At 32.6% G+C, this 21630-nt stretch overlaps 7 protein-coding genes across 7 annotated transcripts; 3 read left to right on the forward strand and 4 right to left on the reverse strand.

Moving 5' to 3' along the window:
- Positions 1-235: 235 nt before the first annotated feature.
- DFA_11798 (uncharacterized protein) lies at positions 236-1696 on the reverse strand (the record flags this gene model as incomplete). Its single annotated transcript, XM_004350692.1, has 2 exons — positions 236-450; positions 1627-1696. The coding sequence occupies 2 exons, from the start codon at positions 1694-1696 to the stop codon at positions 236-238; spliced, it is 285 nt and encodes a 94-aa protein (XP_004350743.1).
- An 803-nt stretch (positions 1697-2499) lies between these two features.
- On the reverse strand, positions 2500-4943 carry DFA_11799 (uncharacterized protein; the record flags this gene model as incomplete). The annotated part of the gene is made up of 3 exons (XM_004350693.1): positions 2500-2504; positions 2639-3763; positions 3848-4943. The coding sequence occupies 3 exons, from the start codon at positions 4941-4943 to the stop codon at positions 2500-2502; spliced, it is 2226 nt and encodes a 741-aa protein (XP_004350744.1).
- A 147-nt stretch (positions 4944-5090) lies between these two features.
- ppwd1 (WD40 repeat-containing protein) lies at positions 5091-9780 on the reverse strand (the record flags this gene model as incomplete). Its single annotated transcript, XM_004350694.1, has 9 exons — positions 5091-5154; positions 6270-6333; positions 6860-7009; positions 7163-7885; positions 7961-8707; positions 8788-9122; positions 9156-9325; positions 9516-9553; positions 9723-9780. The coding sequence occupies 9 exons, from the start codon at positions 9778-9780 to the stop codon at positions 5091-5093; spliced, it is 2349 nt and encodes a 782-aa protein (XP_004350745.1).
- A 113-nt stretch (positions 9781-9893) lies between these two features.
- aatA (aspartate aminotransferase) lies at positions 9894-11302 on the forward strand (the record flags this gene model as incomplete). Its single annotated transcript, XM_004350695.1, has 2 exons — positions 9894-10199; positions 10361-11302. The coding sequence occupies 2 exons, from the start codon at positions 9894-9896 to the stop codon at positions 11300-11302; spliced, it is 1248 nt and encodes a 415-aa protein (XP_004350746.1).
- Positions 11303-11419: 117 nt separating this feature from the next.
- DFA_11802 (uncharacterized protein) lies at positions 11420-13019 on the reverse strand (the record flags this gene model as incomplete). The annotated part of the gene is made up of 3 exons (XM_004350696.1): positions 11420-11897; positions 11965-12337; positions 13013-13019. 3 exons carry the CDS (start codon positions 13017-13019, stop codon positions 11420-11422), a joined length of 858 nt encoding a protein of 285 aa, XP_004350747.1.
- Positions 13020-13072: 53 nt separating this feature from the next.
- Positions 13073-19135, forward strand: DFA_11803 (uncharacterized protein; the record flags this gene model as incomplete). The annotated part of the gene is made up of 7 exons (XM_004350697.1): positions 13073-13898; positions 13978-15195; positions 15266-15664; positions 15730-15962; positions 16040-18260; positions 18339-18616; positions 18743-19135. The coding sequence occupies 7 exons, from the start codon at positions 13073-13075 to the stop codon at positions 19133-19135; spliced, it is 5568 nt and encodes a 1855-aa protein (XP_004350748.1).
- Positions 19136-19414: 279 nt separating this feature from the next.
- DFA_11804 (uncharacterized protein) lies at positions 19415-21560 on the forward strand (the record flags this gene model as incomplete). The annotated part of the gene is made up of 2 exons (XM_004350698.1): positions 19415-19511; positions 20491-21560. 2 exons carry the CDS (start codon positions 19415-19417, stop codon positions 21558-21560), a joined length of 1167 nt encoding a protein of 388 aa, XP_004350749.1.
- Positions 21561-21630: the final 70 nt, after the last annotated feature.

Below are 21630 nucleotides of genomic sequence, written 5' to 3' on the forward strand. Positions count from 1 at the left end.
GCAGTCGCAACCGAGCGAAAAAAAAAATTAAATAAAAAAATAAATCGAAAAAAAAAAAAAACCGAACGAGGCACAAGACGTCTCTCAGAGTCCAATTTTCGGGAACCATCCATAAAATTCATCAAAGTAAAGTAACAAACAATAAATATTTTGATTTGATTTAATAAATAATAATAATTTAGTCGACTTTTATTATTGATGTACAATTGTTGTTTTAGTTTTTAAAATACAAATATTATCTTTGTCCCCAAAAGGTTACAGATTTTCTGGTTGGCATTCTCATACGTCCAGAAACAGAGTTTTCATTTTGTGGTTGTTGGAAATCAACTTGATTTAAAAATAAATTATTATTATTATTATTACTATTATTAATATTTGAAGAGTTGTTGGTAAGACCCAAGTTTGAAAGTGCTTTGAATAACATTGTTAGAGATTGATTTTTGTTTGGTTCTATTTTTAAAAAAAGGAATGGATGGTTAGGATTATTTCCATTTAATATTTAATTGATATTATTATTTTTTTTGGGTTTATACATACAATTTAATTAATTAAATAATTAGGAAGCGTGCAAGTTTGTTGGGATAAATTATTAAATTTATAGATTGTGAGAATTAATAAACCTTTTAAAATTTTTGTTTATTAATATTTGTTGTAGTATTGATTTGATGATTTGAAATGAAAGAAAAAGTAGTCCTATTTATAATGATATGGTTTATTGTTGCTTGTTCTCAAGTTCGATCAGAAGCATGCAACAGATACGTGATTTACATTTTTAAAATCTAAGAATCAAACGGTGAGTTGTTCAAAACAGATTATCTCTTTAACTTTTTACCAGTGTGTACCTACACATAAATATTCATCCACCCCTCACCCAAACACCTGTACACCACCACCACCACCACAAAACAAACAAGTAAAACATAATATATTATAATATATTATCACTACTCCTACTATTCCATCCGTTCCGTTCTTAATAAAATCAATCCGTTCTTCTTCTTGTTGTATCCGTATCATGATGAGTGAACAGCGTTTCACCACCACCACGATTCCATTTTCATTCGTCATTTTTCTGTTCATAAGCAACAGACAGATAATACTAGACAGAGAGAGAGGAGAGACAGATAGATAATAGAGAGAGTGGTAGTGGATCGGTGGTGAATTTTAGGAGTGAGTGCGTTCACAACATTTCCAAGATTAACAGGAAGTGTACGACATAGTCTGTCACCACTATACTACTACTGTACTGTTAAATGTGTACACAGTATTGGTATTGTTGATGTTGTTATAAAGATGTTATCGTGTTGATGTTGCTATTGTTACTCTATTACTCTCAGATCATTATGTTGTTGTTGTTGTTAATGACATCCGAATGGTGGTGTTTGTTGTGAATTATCATTTATTGTTAATAAATTCACACAATTAAATCTCTATCACAATTCATAAAAATGATTATTTTGATATTGCTGGCTGTAGTAGTACAACACTCTTAATATAAACAATTTCTATTACTCATTAATTTAATATTAATATTAAGGGGTCTATTGTGTTTTTAAAAGATCATTTTTTTTATAATCATGGTATCGATCTATTATAATACAAATTGTACATTACTTTTATTCAAACTATCTTCTTCTTTTGGTTCATTTAATTTCCATTTTTGATAAAATGAACACGTCAATTTTAAAAGTAACATTTGTTAAATAAATAAATTAAATTAATAAATATTATTTTGTTGGTTGGTTTGTTGGTTGGGTGGTTAGTTGTACACAGTTGTTTTGGCTATTTATGGTTATTTGTAGTTCCAAATTAATCCAATAAAACCATTTTAAATTTGGAAACTGCCGGCTGAATGAACTCATAAGCTTGTTATGTTAACATTTCTTGACAGGACATTTTGATTTTAATACCCCAGAGGTAAAATTATTGGATTGTTCTTGAACATTGTTATCAAGTTGTCTACCCGATCCATATGTTGTATTTTCACCTAATCCATTCACTTTGAATGAATTTCCTAAACTTAAATTACATAGTGCTTTGTAAATCATTTTATGTGTTTTTTTTAAATAATTAATAAATAATATAATTGGAATGTATACAAATTTCTTTGATCTATAACAAATGGAATAGGAAGGAATTTAAGCCTTTTATATGTATTGTAACTCTGACAGATAAATAATAAATAAAATTTAGGTCATGATACTAAATTGTGTTCCACCATCAATCAATCAATCAATCCAAAACATGTAGATGAGGGTTACCTTGTGTAAACATAGAATGCCTATCTACCCTCTTCTATTTTTAAACACTAAAAGGGTTAGGCAATCATTTTTAAATCGATTTATCGAGTATTGTGGTTTGAGGAGTAGGTTGTGTTTGTGGGTTTTTTCAAACCACTCTATTTGAAATTCCAATGTAACTACTATGAACCCATTCTATCATGTCCATGGGAGATTCATATTATAATATGAATGGTTTGAACCAAATAATAGTTAAATTTTAATCTAGATTTAAAAAAAAAAAAAGAATAGGAATAATTCTTTTCAAATTTGATTGAATTCCAATCGATTGGGCATCAAAACATGATATATATATTTATTTTATTATTAATTTTGATTTTACAGCATGAAATTATTACTTAGATGATGATTATTAAGTTGCATTGAATGATGTTCATCTTCACCAAAATCATATTCCATATTATTATTACTATTACTATTTCTTCTACTTTCTTTGTTATTGGTAATATATTTTAAAACATTATTCTTATTATTTTGATTACGATTATTATCTGTTAATTTACTAATTGATTTGTAATTGATTTTTAAAGTATTGAAATAATCGATGGCACCACCAGCATAACCTCCCATGAAAAATACATCACCATTGCCAACACAGGCTGTACCCATGTCTCTGGCGGGTGGACGTGGTTCTTCGATTGCAGGAACACTCCAATTAAAATTATCGGTATCGAGAATGTAAATATCGTTGGTCACACAATGACGTGGTTTCGAGCCACCACCAAAGATGAATAAAAAGCGACCAATAGCAAATGATATGGCAAAAGTACTGGTTTGAACATCACCAGTCGTAACAGGCTTGGACCAATGATTCGTCTCAGTGTCAAACACATGAATATCGTTGAATTTGTCGGTCCATCCTTGTGATTCATTCCAAATACCACCACCAAACAAAAACAACTTGGTACCGATTGCAGTCATACAATGACCCGATCGAGAGCATGGTTTTTTCCCAGTGACCTCTGGTTGCTCCCATGTCATGGTGACAGTATCCAATACATGCAAGTCGTCAAGCACCTGGTATCTTCCATTCTCGTCGTTATTGTTGCCTCCAAAGATATAAACTTTGTGGCCAACCGACACGGATGCATGGTTGGTTCTCGAGACTGGACATTGACCACCGAGGAATGACTTTGGAATATTGGTCCACAGTTTAGTGACAGTGTTGAATACAGCCAAGTCATAGTTGGTACCTTTACCATCGAATCCTCCAAACACATAGATATTGTTACCTACCAAACTAGCAGAATGACGTGAAAAGTTAGGAACCAAGTCACCCTTGATAATTGGTTTGGTAAAGTTATGTGTCTCGGTATCATAATAAATAATCTCGTTGAATCTCTTGGTATCTGATTCCTGGCCACCAATAAATATAATCTTATTGTTTACAAATGTTGCTGTATGTTTGAATCTTTTACTTGGCAGAGATCCAACAAATTTTGGTACTGACCATTTAAAACAATCTAAACAAAAAATAATTAAATGGATTGTTAATAATCAATTATATATAAATATATATTACTATTTCTTTCTATTTTTACACTTACTGTCAGAGGTAATAGAAGTTTTTTCCAAAAAATAAGATTTAAAATCAAAGATTGGATCGAATTTGTTTGTAATTTCCCATTTGTTATCTTGACAACGTTGTTTCCAGAGAGTACGTTCATTTGCAAGTCTATTAAAATGTTTGTTGACCATTGATAGTGAGAGAATATCGGTGAAATGTAATCGAGAGATGATATTTAATTCAACTTCCTCGGGGAAGTGATTCATTAAATAGAAATTATGCATTTGTACGGAACGAAATGTTGGAGTAGAATTGGCCGATGAAAGAGCTGGAGACCCAGATCTCATATCCGAATAGAATTCATCCATACTATTGGATCTAGATGAAGATGTGGAGAATGAGAGTGGACTACCACTCAAATCATCGTAGGAAGGGGTTGATGATATGGAAACTGAACGGGTTAGACCAAACATGTCACTGATTCCACCTTGACCTTGATCTTCGTCAGAGGAAGTCGATCCATCACTATCAGATCCAGAAATTGAAATGGAAAACTTTCTACGTAATCCATTAAAACTCGAACGAAAGAATGATTGTCTGTTGTTGTTAAACATATGACTATTATTGGATGGTGATGATGATGATGTGGAAGAGGAAGTGGAGGATGATATTAATTCTCTATTATATAATGATGATGCTGATGAACGAAGAGATACTTTTGGACTGGATCCAAATAGTTTTTTTGAAGGTAATGTGATTGGTGATAATGGTGCCGATGGTGATAAATCCCCTTGTTGTTGTTGTTGTTGATCAACCTTTTTTTTCTTTTTGTGAGATGTTACTGAAATCTCACTCAAAGAACTTGATAGTTTGTTGAAAAAAGAAGCCACCTTGAAAGTGATCTCAAAAGATCCACTAGAGAAATGATTATTATTTGTAAGGATTGATATGGTGATTGTGGAAACTACAACAAAACTTGTTTTTCCACTTGTTGATGATTTGACTTTAATATGTTTTCTTTTAATTAAACAACTACTACTACTACTAAATTTATCCCTACTACTACTATTATTATTATTAAAAGTTGGTGAGGGGGATGATGATGATGATGGTATTACTATTTTTATAGAATCCATTTTTTAAAAAAAGGTTTAATGATTAATTAAATATTAATTATTATTATGAATGGGAATAAATGGTTCGGAAATATTTGATGTTAGTCAATAGTACTATTGTTTGTTTTAGAATTAAGTATATGGATAATAAATATAAAAAAAAACAATCTAATCGGAATAATAATAATAATTATTATTATTATTATTGACTAATAAAGTATGAAGAATTGTTCTGAAAATGTAAATTGGTTGAACAAAATGATGATGATGTGAATGAAAATATTCTATTGTATTTCTAAATTCTCTCTCTCTTTCTTCTATTAAACATTTTGTCTTTAAACACAACTAACTCATCACTTGATTTTAAAATTTATAAATGTAATAAATAATAAAGAGGGTTGGGAAACGTCTCGACAAAGTTAAAGTAAATCAGAGGAGGTTTATAAATTCTTTTAAATAAAAATATATATAGTAGTAGTAGTTTATATAAACTGTATTATTAAAAGTTACAACCAACAAACAACAACAAACCGAGCGAGGTTTGGATAGGGAAATAAATAAAATTTTGGTGGACTGTATACACCTCCAACCCTGTGCGCAATTACAATATCTGTATCACTACACACATTGTACAATAGCAGTAACCATCATTAATTCTCCTATTATGTTCATCCCCATCCTTCATTGATATACCATCCCTCTTCTTCCTCATTCTCCTCTTTTCTTTTGTCTTTATATAAATCTCTCTCTCTCTCTCTCTTTGTATATTAATTAAACAACGTTGTGGTGGGTGGTCAATGATATTGGAAGTTGTAGAAAACAACCGATTTAATATCCATCTCGGACATGTTATACCTCTCCTTATAGAGGCAAGATATTTATAAATAGTGTTGTGGTGGTAGTAAATAAATAAATGGTGGTGGTTGTGTGCGAGAAACAGCAGCTACAATTCAAGTACTTGTGGTGGTTGGAAAAAAAACAATACTATCCCTCCCTTTTCTGTTACTGTTTGTTTGAGTGAGTATTTTGAAATCGAATAATTAATTGGATGATCAAGAACGAATAGATTGATTGGGGGGTTGTATCAATCGTCAGTCACATAAAAAAAATAGTATTATGATTGGAATAGGGTGCTTGCTCCAAAAAATGGTGGACACTTGAGAATTGTAATAAAATTATAAAGATTAAATAAAAATATGATAGATGGAATGGAACATACCATTGACAATGAAAAGGTGTGATGATAATAGTATATAGGTTGTAAACTTACCAAATTAATAATAAGAATGGAAAAAAAACTTTTGGATACAACTAATATTTCTCTCTATGATGCCAATAAAAAAAAACCGAGTGTTAGTGTCAGGATACTCTTTATCTCTTATATTTGTTAGCTCTAGAGAGGTTAACCAACCTACAAGTTTAAAAAAAAAATCCTAAAACTTTGTTGTTTATCTTGATGATGATGATAGAGAAAAACAACTGCCTTTTTTTTCTAATGATACAAGTTGAATATATCTTTTATATTATATTCTATAATTCTACAAAGTTACTTATATATTCTCTTTTTAATTATAAATCATATATATATTTGTATAATCTTTATAAATGTTTGGGATTTTATATAAGTTTGTTTTAGTGTACTGTTGATTTTGGAATTCAAATCATAATGATTTTGTTTATCTCGTTTAAGAGTGAGATTGTCCAGCAATGGGTCACGGAATGGCACTGATAGTAGGTAGTTAAAATATTAATATTTTTTTTTCACAACTAACGTCCATTCTGATAGCATTCAGAATCATTGCCAAACCGACATTTGCCACCCCCACCACCCACTCACCAGGCAACTTACTGCCACTGAGATTTGTGAAAAAAACCTTTTTTTTTTTTTTTTTCCAAAAGTCCAGATCTAATTAACCGTCAACCATGATTTAAATTACGTTCACTTGTTTCATACTCGTTGAAACAAAGGACAGTTCCTTTTGCCGTTTGTAATTGACTTGAGAGAGAGATAATTCGACAAACTTGTCTTTCGCGCAATGGACTTGAAATCAAAATACTTTTTAAGGAATGTAATCCAAACCAACAATCTATAAAGTTGAATCTTCTTTTCTGTTCTTGTTCTTTTTGTTGTTCCTACAATATATTGTGTATTTTGATTTATTTTTTTTTTAAAATATTTTCAGGAACATCATTTGAAATTTTAATATTTTGAATTGTGATATCTTCGAGGGGTTTATCACTTTTATCGGTCTTGACCTTTTCAATATCTAAAACAACTTCCATACCTTTGTAGACACGACCAAATACTGTGTGTTTGTTATCGAGACGAGTGACGGGGACGGTGGTAATAAAGAATTGAGAGCCATTGGTGCCAGGCCCAGCATTGGCCATCGAGAGAGTAAATGGACGATCGTGTCTGAGGTTTCTATTAAACTCGTCTTCAAAGTCCTTGTTCCAAATAGAGGTACCTCCAGTTCCGTCTCCAAGGGGGTCACCCGTTTGTACCATAAAGTTTTTAATGACACGATGGAAAATAATACCATCATAGTATCCATTCTTGGAATGGGTGGTAAAGTTTTCAACAGTCTTGGGACACTCGTCTGGGAAGAGTTGACAATGAATGTCTCCAAGTGTAGTGTGAATGACTGCATTTCTTGGGAGTTGGCGTTGAGCGTGAAGGTTTGAAAGGAGCATTTCATCCTTTGTCACCTTTTCATTGAATACATCTCTACCAAGTTCTGGATTGTCTGTATCTTCAGGTTCACGTCTACTAAGCATATAGAAACGTTGCTTTTTGTATGCCAAACAAAAGATGGTTGGATCATTCTCTGCATCTCTCTTTTTAGTTCCAAGTGTTGCATCTCCAGAGTTTTTACCTTGGTACAATGCCAATCCCAAAAATCTTGTTGAATTTTCAATTTTACCCAATACTCTAACAACTTTATTTGTTACCATATTTATTACTAAAAAAAGGAAAATAAATAAAATGTTAGAATATTGTTTTTATAAATTACTTTTTTCTTTTACTTCTTTCTTACTTTTAATACCAACAATATTTGAATAAATTAAGAAATTATTACTTTCATCAAATAAGATATTATTTTGAGGTGGTGGATTTAGTTTTGTTAGATTGTTGATAAAGTTTTCAAATGAAGAGTCGATATCTCTTTCGACAGCCATTCTACGACCAAAATCAGTTGGTTCGATATAGTAGGTGGGATCTTCGCTTCTTTGCAACTCGTTGATATGATCAAATGATTCATCATAGACACGATGCAACTTTCCAGTTGTGAAATTAAATATTCTAATCTTTTTGTCGTTTGCCATAATCGATAGGTATTTACCGTTGGCCGAGATGTTTAGACTCTGTGGAGTGGCCTTTGATTTCTGAAGGTCATACAAATCGGTATCCATCTTGTATTCAAACTCAACGCCTTGAATTTGACCATCAAATGGAGGTACACATGACCAATACTCTATACCTCCTCCAATATCAATTGATATCACTGCTTGATAGGTAGTATTAAATTTAATTAAATGTACTGGTTTCTTGTGAAATGATAATGTTTGAATTGGTGTTGATCCTCCAAGTAAGGTTTTTGATGATGAAGTTGAAGATGACTCTTGTTGTTGTTCTTCTTCTTCTTGTTCACTCATTGGATTATAAATATAAATATCAGATGATTCTCTACTACTAATTGCAAGATATTGTTTACTTGAATCATTTGAATAAATCCATTGACATGCTAATGGTAAATAGGTAGTCTTGAATGAAAATGTTACATCTAAAATAAAAAAGAGATAGATAGGTTAGTAGTTGTAATCTTTATAATTCCTTTTCTTCTTATTCTTTCTTGATTCTTACCAAAATTAATAACATCAAATATTCTAACATTCTTGTCTAAACCAATACTACATAACCATAGACCATCATGACTGACAGAGATGGATGAAATCAAACCTTGGTGTGATCTAAAAGTCTTTACAAACTCTATACCTTGAGGTTGTTTCTTCCAAAACTTGATATAACCAAGAATATCGGCTGTGATGATATAATCAGTCTTTGATACCAATACATGTGAACAAGCATCTTTATGCATGTATGACTTTTCATACATTTGACTATTTGGTAAGTTATCAAGATATAATTGTTCAAATGGTAGTTCTCCTAACATAAATGAAGATGTTAACACAACTTTACTATAAACTATAACTGTGCATATATATATATACCTACTTTGTTTCTTTACATTCTTTTTATTTGTTGTAGTTGTTGAAGTTGTTGAAGTACTTGATTCATCTTCTTTAACTTTCTTTCTTGATGATTGATTTTCTAAAGATTCTTGATCTTCAACCTCTCTTTTATTATTATTATTATTATTATTACTCATCTCTTTATCTCTCTATTTTAATAATAATGAGAGCTCTGTTTGTATTGACAATATATTAATAGATAATAATATTGGTTGAAAATCAATAGATTAATGAAAAGTCATCAAAGTCGATGAATGTGGTAAAGTGACGACGAATCAAAGATGAACTTCAAAAAAGATAGATACGAAATAAAAGTGTGCAGTTTTACACTAAAATTACGTTAATTTGAATAATACTTGTATAGTGATCAATATTTCCTTTTACAAAAGATTTGTGTATCATAAGAGAGAGAGAGGGGTGATACTACTACTACTACTATTCGGAGTAGATAGACGTTTGGCGTTGGTTATGAACTGCTCGTGTTTCCTTTCGCGGATAATTATGATGCGGTGCGTAATTTTTTTTTGAAATTTTATTTTTTTATACTGGTTTGGGTTGGATGTTGCTGTCTCTCTTTGATCAAATGATTAATCTTGCTTGTCATTGCTTGTTTCGTTACACTACTACCTTTTTTTTTCTTCTGTATTTATCTTCTTCCCTCATATTTGTAACATATATATATATTTAAAGATGTTGTCTAGATCTACTTTGATTAATATGACTCGTTCAATGAACCGTCTCTACTCGACTAGCACTGTCGGTAGCAAGAGATGGTCACACGTCCAAAAGGGACCAGAAGACCCAATTCTCGGTGTCACTGTCGCTTTCAACAAGGACACTTCACCAAGCAAGATCAACCTTGGTGTCGGTGCCTACCGTGACGACAACAACAAGCCATACGTCTTGGAAGCCGTCAAAAAGGCCGAAAAGAAGATCTTTGAGGCCAACGTAGACCACGAATACGCCCCAATCGTCGGTGTTGCTTCATTCAACAATGCTGCCGCTGTTTTGGCTCTTGGTGAGGTAAAAAAACATACAACATACAATAACGAACAACACACTACTAAACAACAAGACAGATATAGATAGATATGACTTTGGAATGGATTGTTTAAGTGGATGTTCAATATTTTGATGTTTATGGACAAAATGACTGATTTCTATTTATTTTAAATTTTCTTTAGGATAATTCATACATTAAGGAAAAGAAGATTACAACTGTTCAAACCATTTCTGGTACTGGTGCTTTGAGAGTAGCAGCTGAATTCTTTGGACGTTTCTTACCAGGTGTTACTGCCTACGTTCCAAACCCAACTTGGGGCAACCACAATGTTATTTTTGCCGATTCCAAGGTTCCAGTCAAGTCATACTCGTACTACAACCCATCCAACTGTGGACTCAACTTTGAAGGTATGATCAAGGACATCCAAGCCGCTCCAGCTGGCTCGATCATCTTGTTGCACGCCTGTGCCCACAACCCAACCGGTGTCGACCCAACCCACGAACAATGGAAGAAGATCTCACAAGTGTGCAAGGAAAAGGAACACTTTGTACTTTTTGATTTTGCCTACCAAGGCTTTGCCTCTGGTTCACCGGAGGAAGACGCCTATGCCGTCCGTTTGTTTGTCGAAGACGGACATTTGATTGGTCTCTGTCAATCGTTTGCCAAGAACTTTGGTCTCTATGGTGAGCGTATCGGTGCCTTTAGTTTGCTCGCCAACTCGGCCGAAGAAGCTGCTGTCCTCGAATCGCAACTCAAGATTCTCATCCGTCCAATGTACTCTAACCCACCAGTATACGGAGCTCGTGTTGTCTCTTCGATTCTCTCCAACAAGGAACTCACCCAACAATGGCGTTCAGAGGTCAAGTTGATGGCCGACCGTATCATTGACATGCGTACCAGTTTGGTCAAGTACTTGAAGCAACACGGTTCCACCAAGGACTGGAGTCACATCACCAACCAAATCGGTATGTTTTGTTTCACCGGTTTGACTCCAGAACAAGTCGATCGTCTTGCCTCTGAATTCCACGTCTACCTGACCCGTAACGGTCGTATCTCTATCGCTGGTATCACCTCCAAAAACGTCGAATATCTCGCCAAGGCCATCCACAGTGTTACCAAATAAATAAATAGTAAACACGACACACACTCAATCCCCATTTCCTTTAAAAATAAATAAATATTATTTAACCTCTATTTTGTAAACATTAAAAAAGAAGAAGAAGAAGAAGAAGAATTGTTTTTACTGTACATTTATTAATAGTATAATATAAAATATTATTAATAATCTAATTGAGTCGTAGTGGATTGTAATTGCACCACTACCAGTTTGTGAACATGTATATGTATCACAAGGTTGTTGAATTAATTTTCCATTTTCAACTGAGCATGTTAAATGACCGGCACGACATATGATATTATCAGATTTACAAAGGATGTCTTGTGGAGCTATACATTGAGTGATTGAAGACTCTGTAACTCCATTACAATGATATCCATTTGGAGAGTAACATTCACTAATTCCATGTGTTGTACAGTTGATTGAAGTATTTCCTAAACACTGAACATGAAGTTGACCAGATGAATTTAAAGTACAATTAATTTCATCATTGTTGGAGGAGGTGGAAGAGGAAGAAGAGTTTAATATTTTTGGTCCAAAGTAGACAAGGTATTGGTGGTCTGTGTGATTTCCGATTTTAAAATCAACAATATATTTTCCACTTTTGGTAGGGTATTTATCACCAAGTGAACAAGTTAAATAATTGGATGTAAATAGTTCAATATTACGCATTCGATTCACCATTATTTGATATTAAAGAGATATTGACAATAGATTGATCATTTCCAAAATGACCATATCCATTTAATCCAATTCCATTACATTTGAAAATAAATGACGATAAATTTGAATTTGAATCTTCTTCTTTTGGTTTGGGAGGTAGATAAAAATCAAAGGATTTTGAAAACTCAAACAATGAGAATGTAATATTTGCATGACCACTTGAATATTTTAGTATTTGGCATTTGATAAGGCTAGTGGTGGCAACCATGATATGACACAAACTAGTTTGGTTGATTAAAATAGATGGTAGATCTAGTTGATTGGTTTGGAATGAACCAACAAATTCAATGGTTGATAATGTTGCATTGATATGAATATCTTTTATAAAAATACTACTCTCTATCTTTCCATTTATTATTGTACAATCAAAAAATAGAATGACTAAAACTACAAATATTATTTTCATATTATTATTATTATTTAAAAAGAATAAGATAGAACTTTAATTATTCATTGTAAATCAGGCTCATTCATAAATAATAAATAATAAATAATAAATAATAAATAATAAATAATAAATGATCTTACTATTTAGTTTATATCATTTGGCAAACCATAGTACTTTAGTTGGATAACTTTCATTCTCCATTCATATAACCTTTTAATATGTAGATTTTAAAAACAATATAAAAATATATATATATATATATATATATACTCGAACCAAACCTAAAAAAGGAATAAAACAAATACTTATTCATGGGTGTTTCTTTTTTGAACAACAAACAAAAACGAAAAAATAAAAATAATTAAAAATTTATCTTCTTGCTTTTTTGTTTATCACAACTCTGCTTGCTAGATTGATTATTAAAAAAACAGAGAGGAGAAACAAAGATAGAGAAAGAAAGCAAATATTATATGTATTGTATAGTAGATAGATAATCAGTAATTATATATATATATATTTAGAACTTTCAACATACCTAGCAAACAAATAAATATTTATTAGAATCAGAGAGAGAGGAGATTACAGTAATAGTAGTCGATACGTACGAGACATACTTTTGTATTGTACTATAGTAGTACCCTTCTTGTTTTCCTCTTCTTTTTAAAATGGGTAATTTTAAGAGTAAGAATTCTCATCAGAGAGGAGGATCGTATGGAGGTGACCATGTTCTTCAACAAAACAACAACAACAACAATGGTGTTATGAATGGTGGAAGTGGTCATCTCCTACAACTCAATGATATGATGATGTTGGAGAATCAGTTAACGTCACACGTCGGTGTAGTCGATTCGTCCGATGTTGCAAACGAACTAGCCGACTTGAGCAATTCGCATGGCTCCACCACCAACACCACTCACAATAACGCTCAACAGTTGTCTGGATCGTACGGTAAACTCTACCAACAACATATCGTACATCCAGGCATCACACCGGGAACAGCAAGTAATGGTAATGGTAACGGAAACGGAAATACATCTGGTAGTAGTAATGGAGGTGGAAGTAACAATGGTTCAAAGATATTTGGTAATCAACAACAACAACAACAAACTACGCAACAACAACAAATACCCTCACTTCATACATTCAATTATACATATAATCCCGATGACAAGAGTGGAGTCAATTCACAATTACTTAAACTAATGATGAAAAAGACTGGTGCCGAGTTGGTCTACCATCTACTCGATGGCGGACCATTACTATTGATTGACTTTTTACAATATCTTCGTGATCAGTTGGGTCACAATTCGATCGATATTCACACCTTTATCGACAAGATCAATCATGTCTTTTATCTGTCTGACAACTTTGCCATCACCAAACTCTATCTTGCATCCATCTCTAAACGACGTGCATGTCAATGTGTTTGGGGTCCAAACTCTATGTTTTATAGATGTAAAACATGTGCACTATCTCCAAATAGTTCAATTTGTAAGTGTTTACAAAGAAAATAGAGACAACTTGAAACTAATCAAAATATATATTTTTATATTTATTATTTATTTCCTAGGTTATGAATGTTTTAGAAATGGTCCACATGAAAAGGAGAAGCATGATTTCTCGACGAGTTTTGCAAGTTATGGAGGTTCTTGTGATTGTGGATCGGGTGATAGTTGGAAAGAAGAGGGTTTTTGTTCAAATCATTCACATACTGGGCCTGACGAGGACCCAACGAAAAATATGAAGCCAGAGTTGTTGTTATCTACTCATCTGGTCATTCGAAGCGTACTATTGTTATTGTTGGAAATGAATCAATTACATCTCCCCAAAATACCATCCCTCACCATTAAAGAAATATTAAATATCAAAGATCAAACATCTTTTGATAACCTTGAAACTACTTCAACAACTTCAACTACTTCAACTACATCAACGACAAATAATAGTAGTAAATCATCATCATCATCATCATCATCAACATCACCAACTTCACAACATGCGACAAGCAGTTGGGCATTATTTAACGATACGATTACAGAATCATATTCATTGGATTTATTGGATTGGTTGGATCAAATCTCAAAGATTGGTCGATCCATTTCACATGTTTTGGCAGAAGAGTTGTGTTATCAGACGTTGAACCCTGCAAACTTGTCACTGGATAATATCCGACCACTCAAGTTTACCACCAACAAGGATATAACAAAATGGCCGTTGCCAGCAGCTTTTATGCCACCTCTTCCACACTTGGTGTTGATCGACAGGGCAGAGATTAGAACTAAACTAGTGTTCCTCCTCTTGTACATTCTCTGCGAACATTCATTTAAATTTGGCTTTTTCCAAAGCTATATTCGTATCTATCCACGTTTGGTAAAGATGACGTCGATTGAAACATTGTACAGATTTTCACCACAGGTGTTTTCAGCATCACCCATTGTCAACCTCTTTACACGAAACTATAGTCCAAGTCTTTTGGACATGCTCTTTGACACAACTATTGCCACATTGGGTGAAGCATCACTCAACAAGCACCAGATTGCTGTCATCTCCGATATCAAAACAATCGTTCAACACCCCAACGTTGCACATGTCATCCTTTTTGAACGTCGTGCACAACTTTTGGCAAAATGGTGTCATATACTTCGTATCATCCAAGGAATGGATTCCATGAAACGTATCAAAACTCAACATTTAGAATATGATCAAGATGATTGGTTATATGCTTTTCAACTTGACTCTGAAATTCGTGATATTTCAAAAGATATGATTTCAACAATTACAGATAAAGGTATAAAAAAAAAAAAAGAAAACAAAAAGAAAAGAAATATAATATAATAACTAATTTAATTTTCTTTTAGTTTCATTGGAAGAAGTAAAAAGTTTAATTTTATTTATTTCAAGACAATTGGTTGGAGTTGAAGGACCCTATACATCTGAATATTTTGGTGTTAGTGTATCAGAATCCAACTTGTTTGATGGTAGCAAACCAGTTAGTTTAATATTACCATTGAATAGGTTCTATGGATTATTGTTACAGAAAGCAATGTCACTCTATCCAAACGAAACAACTCTCAAACAATTAGTACCCGATTCTATTAATCCCTTCAAAATCATAATGCCATTCCTCTTGGTTCAATGTTTTATTCATCAAGTAAATAATTCCTATTGGGTTAGAAATTCTGATGCAACAGTCAGAAGAAAATCTTATCTTTATTTATTATTCTTTTTAGAAATTGATTTATCAATTATTCAATTATGTATGTAAAATGAAAAAAATTAAATAATAATATATGTATTAATATTTTATTTTTAATTTTTTTAGTATTATCATTGGTAAATGTAAATGAATTTTTAATATTTTGTTCAAAAGAATTTGGAGCCTATTTACCAGTTGTATTAAGAAATAATAGTGATGAAAACAATCATAGATTCCATCATTATTTGAAATTTGCAATTCAATTATATCAAGAACGTTATGCAATCAATGACAATGCAGAATATGTAAAGAATTCTCTCATTCATTTACTTTGTACAAATTCAAAAACTCATAGCAAAGTAAATATATACAAACAAAAACAAACAAACAAAATGATCATTTTGTTAATTATTTTTTATTTTTAAATTTTTTTTAGATTGAATCAGTAAGGACACATTTAGATAAAACATCATTATATGAAACAATGCTAACAGAGATTGCAGATGAACAACCAGCATCTGGTGAACATCCAGCAACCTACAAGATGAAGGCAAAGTTTTGGAAACTTTTCAATCCATACTATCCATTGTTTACACCATTGGTCGCTGAAGATTCGATAACCAGTTATTTAGAGTATAAAAAGAGCAACAAGATGACCAACGTGGAATCACTTCCTCCTCCACCACCTCTTATCAAATTGGAAAAGCAATACTCGGCAGTACACGAAATCATCCACTCCGATTATCTATTCTACACCATCCTATCACTCTTGTCTCAGTTTGTAGAGTCTCCTGACCCCGATGTCACCGAAGTCATGTACTCTGTCAATGAATGTTTATATTTAATCGATCTATCAATTCAACATTGTAAACCTTTACCCATAGCAAATCAACAAGAAGAACAAGTAAATCTGGATGTAGATAATAATAATAATAATCTTGTTGTTGGAAAATTAGATTGGGATTTATTAATGAAACCAAGACAAACAGTTGGAAGTTATAATCACTCTATATTATGTATACTTCAAAAATATACATTATTTAGAGGTAAACAACCATCAACTACATCGATATTACAAATATTGATAGATTTGTTGACAAAGTCACACACCAACAATATCTATTTGGACAAGAGAGAATTGTTGGAAAAGGCAGTTGACGGACTCTGTTTGTATAGTCCAGATATTGAAAAGGAGGTTCTCTTCCTCTACCCAACCTACAAAAAGTCGATCAATGACGACGAGGCCGATCAAAAGTCCAAGGACAAGTTAAAGAGTGCCAAACAACGTCAGGCAGAGATTATGGCCAAGTTTATGCAACAGCAAAACAAGTTCCTTCAACAAACCACCGAGGATACCACCGACGACCAAGATGAATACATGCAGACTGACAAGGACGGATCGACCATTGGTGTAAAATGTGAAAGCGAGGCATCTTGTGTCTTGTGTCTCAAAGGTCACTATTCGAGAAGAGATCCTCTCTCGATGATTGCTTTGTACCAATGTTCTACACTCATTTCGTTTAGCAAGATACCCGTCTTGGCCAACCTCAACCCCAATCTCAAGAAACATCTCAAGACCTATCTCAAATACATATCGTTCCCACCACAAAAAGCTACTATCGATTCTCTAAACTACACATCATCCTTTCACTTTAGAGTATGTGGTCATTACATACACAGTGAATGTTTCCATCAATATTCAAATGCACTGCTTCAAAAAGCTGCACAAAATGATAATTTTGAAGGTGACCATATCATTCGTCCACTCAATGGAGAATTTCTATGTCCAATGTGTAGAAGAATTTCAAATATTGTTATTCCAGTCGATCACAACTCATTGATGACTAATAGTACTGGTGTCAATAGTAGTATTGGAAGTGGATCAGAAACTCCAAATAATATTGATCATTTGACACCATCTACGAATCATGAAACCAACAACAATAGTATTAATAGTAGTCCATTAACTTTACAATCATCAAATGTTTCATCTTCATTGGCAATCAATTCTTTATCTACCTCTACGACGACGAATAATAATAATAATAATGTTAATTATAGTTCAACACCTACAACTGCATCACCAATGATTTCAGATGATGCAAAGAATCAATTAAAATCATGGTTCCACTTTATATCACAGAAATCAAAATCATCTACCAACAACACATCAACATCATCATCAAAACGTAGAGATAATTTAGAATTTTTCAACTCTCTCAACAAGATTGCATTCAAGGGAGGTAATGTAGATAGTATTTCACCCTACTTTTTGTGTCAATTGGTTGCAAGAAACATAGAGTTTTTAGAGATTGCCACAAGAGAAATTCAACAACCTCACCAGCCACCAGCAAACAATGCCCCCATGTTTTGCATTGGTAATGATATCTTTCAGAGAGATATCTTGACCATCAAGCTATTGTACAAAAACATCAAAGACTATATCCAACACCACAATGAATCCAAGCATAGAGATATGGTGATTGACCTCTTTAAGGGTAAATCAGAACCAATTCTATCAATCGATCCATTCTGTGCATTCATTTTATTTATCCTCATTCTAGATGATCCAAATTCAATCGATATCGAATTTGTCACCAAAATTTCAATTGATCTATTTATTACTCAATTTATTATTACTAAAATTTATTCAATTGGTAAGTAAAAAAAAAAAAAAAAAGAAACAAACAAACAAAGAGTATTTATTTATTTGTTTCTTTTTTATTTTTATTTAGAAAAAGAAAAAAAGAAAAAAATATCATTAGTTCAAATGGTAATTGAATTCTTGACAAAAGGTATTGATGAACAAATATTAGAGGAATTGGAAAAAGATATTGCACCATTTTTAAGAAGTATATGTTTGGCGTATCACTGTTTCTTTGGAGCATCATCAGGATTGACCAATATGCAACAAGATGTAACACGTGAAGACTTGTTGATAAAGTTAAAGTTATTCAAGTGGTTGGACATTGAGTCTATCGAGAGTCTTGTATCTCGTCAGGCTAGAACCAATGTATTACTAGGTGGATGGATCACGCAATTAGAGAGAAACTGTTCCATCTCTCCCTTTTTCGTGACTGAACCACGTCGACCCACTTTTATCGACCTTCCCAACGTCTACCACGACATCTTTATAAAGTATCTCAACGTGCCATGCTCCACGTGCAAATCAGTACCAAGCAAGAGTGCCATTTGTCTGCTCTGCGGTCACTTGATCTGTGTCGACGGCAACTGCTGCGTGGTCAATGGTATGCGTGAGAGTGCCAAGCATACACGTGTCTGTGGCATCTATCGTATTGGCGTGTTCCTCGGCACTAAAAACCCATCGGTTGTTCTCATCCGTGACCATCGTATGAGTGTCATGTCCAACGCCTACTTAGATCAATATGGCGAACCAGACTCGACCCTTGATCGTGGTAAACCTCTTCTTCGAAGTGACCACAATCTCCAAGACCTTTGGTCATCTTGGATCTCTCATTCTATCGATGAAAAATATAACTCAAATTGTGATCTTAGAGGAAGAGAATATTAATAATAATAATAATAATATTAAAAATAGAAACTATTCCAACTCCCTCCCCAAAACAATAATAACAAACAAACATATGTTTAGTAATTGGCCACAACAACCAATAATAATTAATAATAATAATCTAGCTAGACATTGTCTCTTCCCCAACTCCATCTACTCCCATCCCCAACATTCTCTCTTTCTAAAAAGTTAAACTAAAAAAAACAAGATCTATTATATTTTTTTGTATCAAAAATAATATTAATAAATTTACAATATTTTAAAATTAATTAAATACATATGGATGGAAGACATTTTATGATTAACCAAATAAATAGAAGAAATGAAATTATCCTTTCTTATATACATTTATTTTCAAGGATTCCATTTCGAAATGGTAAATATCTGGTGGGGGGTGTTTAGCATCCTCTTTTGCATGTTTCCATGCAAGCCCAATGCATTGGTGGACATATTGAACAACAAGTTTGAGCAGTTGCATAATCGACTAAACAAAGAAGAGCTACCAATACTAAAATTAAAATGATTAAAAATTTGGTGTCCATCTTGAAAAAAATAATAATAATGTTTAGATTAATTAAATTATTATTTAATAAATATTAAGAATTGATACTATACTTTTTTTTTTTGGTGAGATTGTGTTGATTCAAGAATAAATCTTCTTAAGAGTAAATTATTTGTTTGTTTAGTATTTATTTGTGGGTGGAGTAAAGAAAGAAAATTTGGGAAGGGTTCTTAAATACCCTCTTTGTCACTTCTATCAGATTAAAAACAAATAACTCATTGGAAGCAATCAATAAATGGAAATAGATAATTTATTTTCCCAATTTAAAATGACCAAAAATGATGACTTGAAATCTGTTGGAAAATTAAAAAAATTTTAAAACAACCCAAACTTTCCTATCCAATTAAATAAATAGAAATAATATTATATAATTATTTAATTGATTTTATCTTTTGAAAATTTTGTTTAAAATTTCAAACAATATCTATTTTAAAAATAGATGCAATTATTTGAACAACAAATATCCTGTGTTTTTTTGAAATTGATTTGTTGAACAGGCACCACAAAATTTGTGTGATGGGTGCCTCATCGACTTCCAACCACCCCCCATCGCACAATGACCATCAATCTTTGTCGCGATAAAACTTTTACACAACAAGGTAACAGATAAAGTAGAGATAGAGAGAATGAAAAATATATTTATTCTTTTATTTATTTTGATAACACTGTATATTGGTTGTATGTAACAAGTTTGTGCACAATTACATTGATAGAATGATGAAAATTTAAGAAGAGTCAACAATATAATTAATTAAATTTAATTTAATTTTACAATATCTAATAATAATAATAGATAGTAAAGGGGCATGCCCAGGGATTCCAACAGAATGTACAGGTAGAGGAACATGTAATGGTACTGAATGCACATGTAATTCACCTTGGACATTTTCTGATTGTACAGATTTATTACCACAATTTGTCAATACTTCAAACACTGGTCTTTCTTTTGGTGGGTTGGCTGTCAAGGTTGGATTCTATATTAAAGATGTTGATTATTTCGGAGTCACCCGTAATTTCTTTACATTGTCACTTGACACGATGACTTTGTTATCCAACTCGTCTTCATCCAATTACACTGAATCTTTGTACTCTGCCACTATAGTGTCTACTACTACTCCTATAAACACCGGATTAGTTCAAGTAGCAGTTAGAAAATACACACAAGATACTGTTGTCTTCACAGCTAGAGGTACCACTGAAAACTATGTCATCTCCAAAAACACAGTCTCCTATGTCTTGTCATTTAGTGGTTACCAAACACTATCTTCAACCAATTACTTTAGAGTCAATGTATTTGCTATGATTGACTCGGGTGTTGCCATCTCCAATCCAATATCCTCTTATGATATTGAATCTGGTTCAATATATTCCTATAAATGGGCAAATATGACACCTGTAACCACCACAACGAATGGAGCATCACTTACTTTTCGTGCAATTAGTATTGGTGTCACTGGAAATGATCCTCTTTCCCAATACTCACCAACATTATTTGACTATTCCCCATCGTCCTCACAAGCACCATCCACCTCTTTTGTCTATGCTAGATATATCTATTCAGTTAAAGAAGATGTCAATTCATCAATCTCATTTGATTTTAGTATTATTGGTAGTGGTAGCTCAAGTACAACTACTGATTCAACCTCTGCCACCACCACCACATCAACTACAACAGACTCCACATCTACCACTAGCACAACGACTGGATCATCCACTAATTCAACTGGTTCAACTACAACGAGTACAACTACTGGATCAACAACAACAACTAATGGTAAAGATCCAAGTACATCATCACATTTGAATCCATTCACACCTGTACTATTTATTTTATCATTCATCGTTTCACTTTTAATTATTTAGAGTCAAAAATATTAATCTTTGACAAAGAATCACCCAAATAAATAATTGTAATATTTATATTTATATTTAC

The sequence above is a fragment of the Cavenderia fasciculata genome (assembly GCF_000203815.1).
Source record: "Cavenderia fasciculata unplaced genomic scaffold Scf_EUAJFUG02HR96I-5, whole genome shotgun sequence".
NCBI classification, from domain to species: Eukaryota; Evosea; class Eumycetozoa; order Acytosteliales; family Cavenderiaceae; genus Cavenderia; species Cavenderia fasciculata.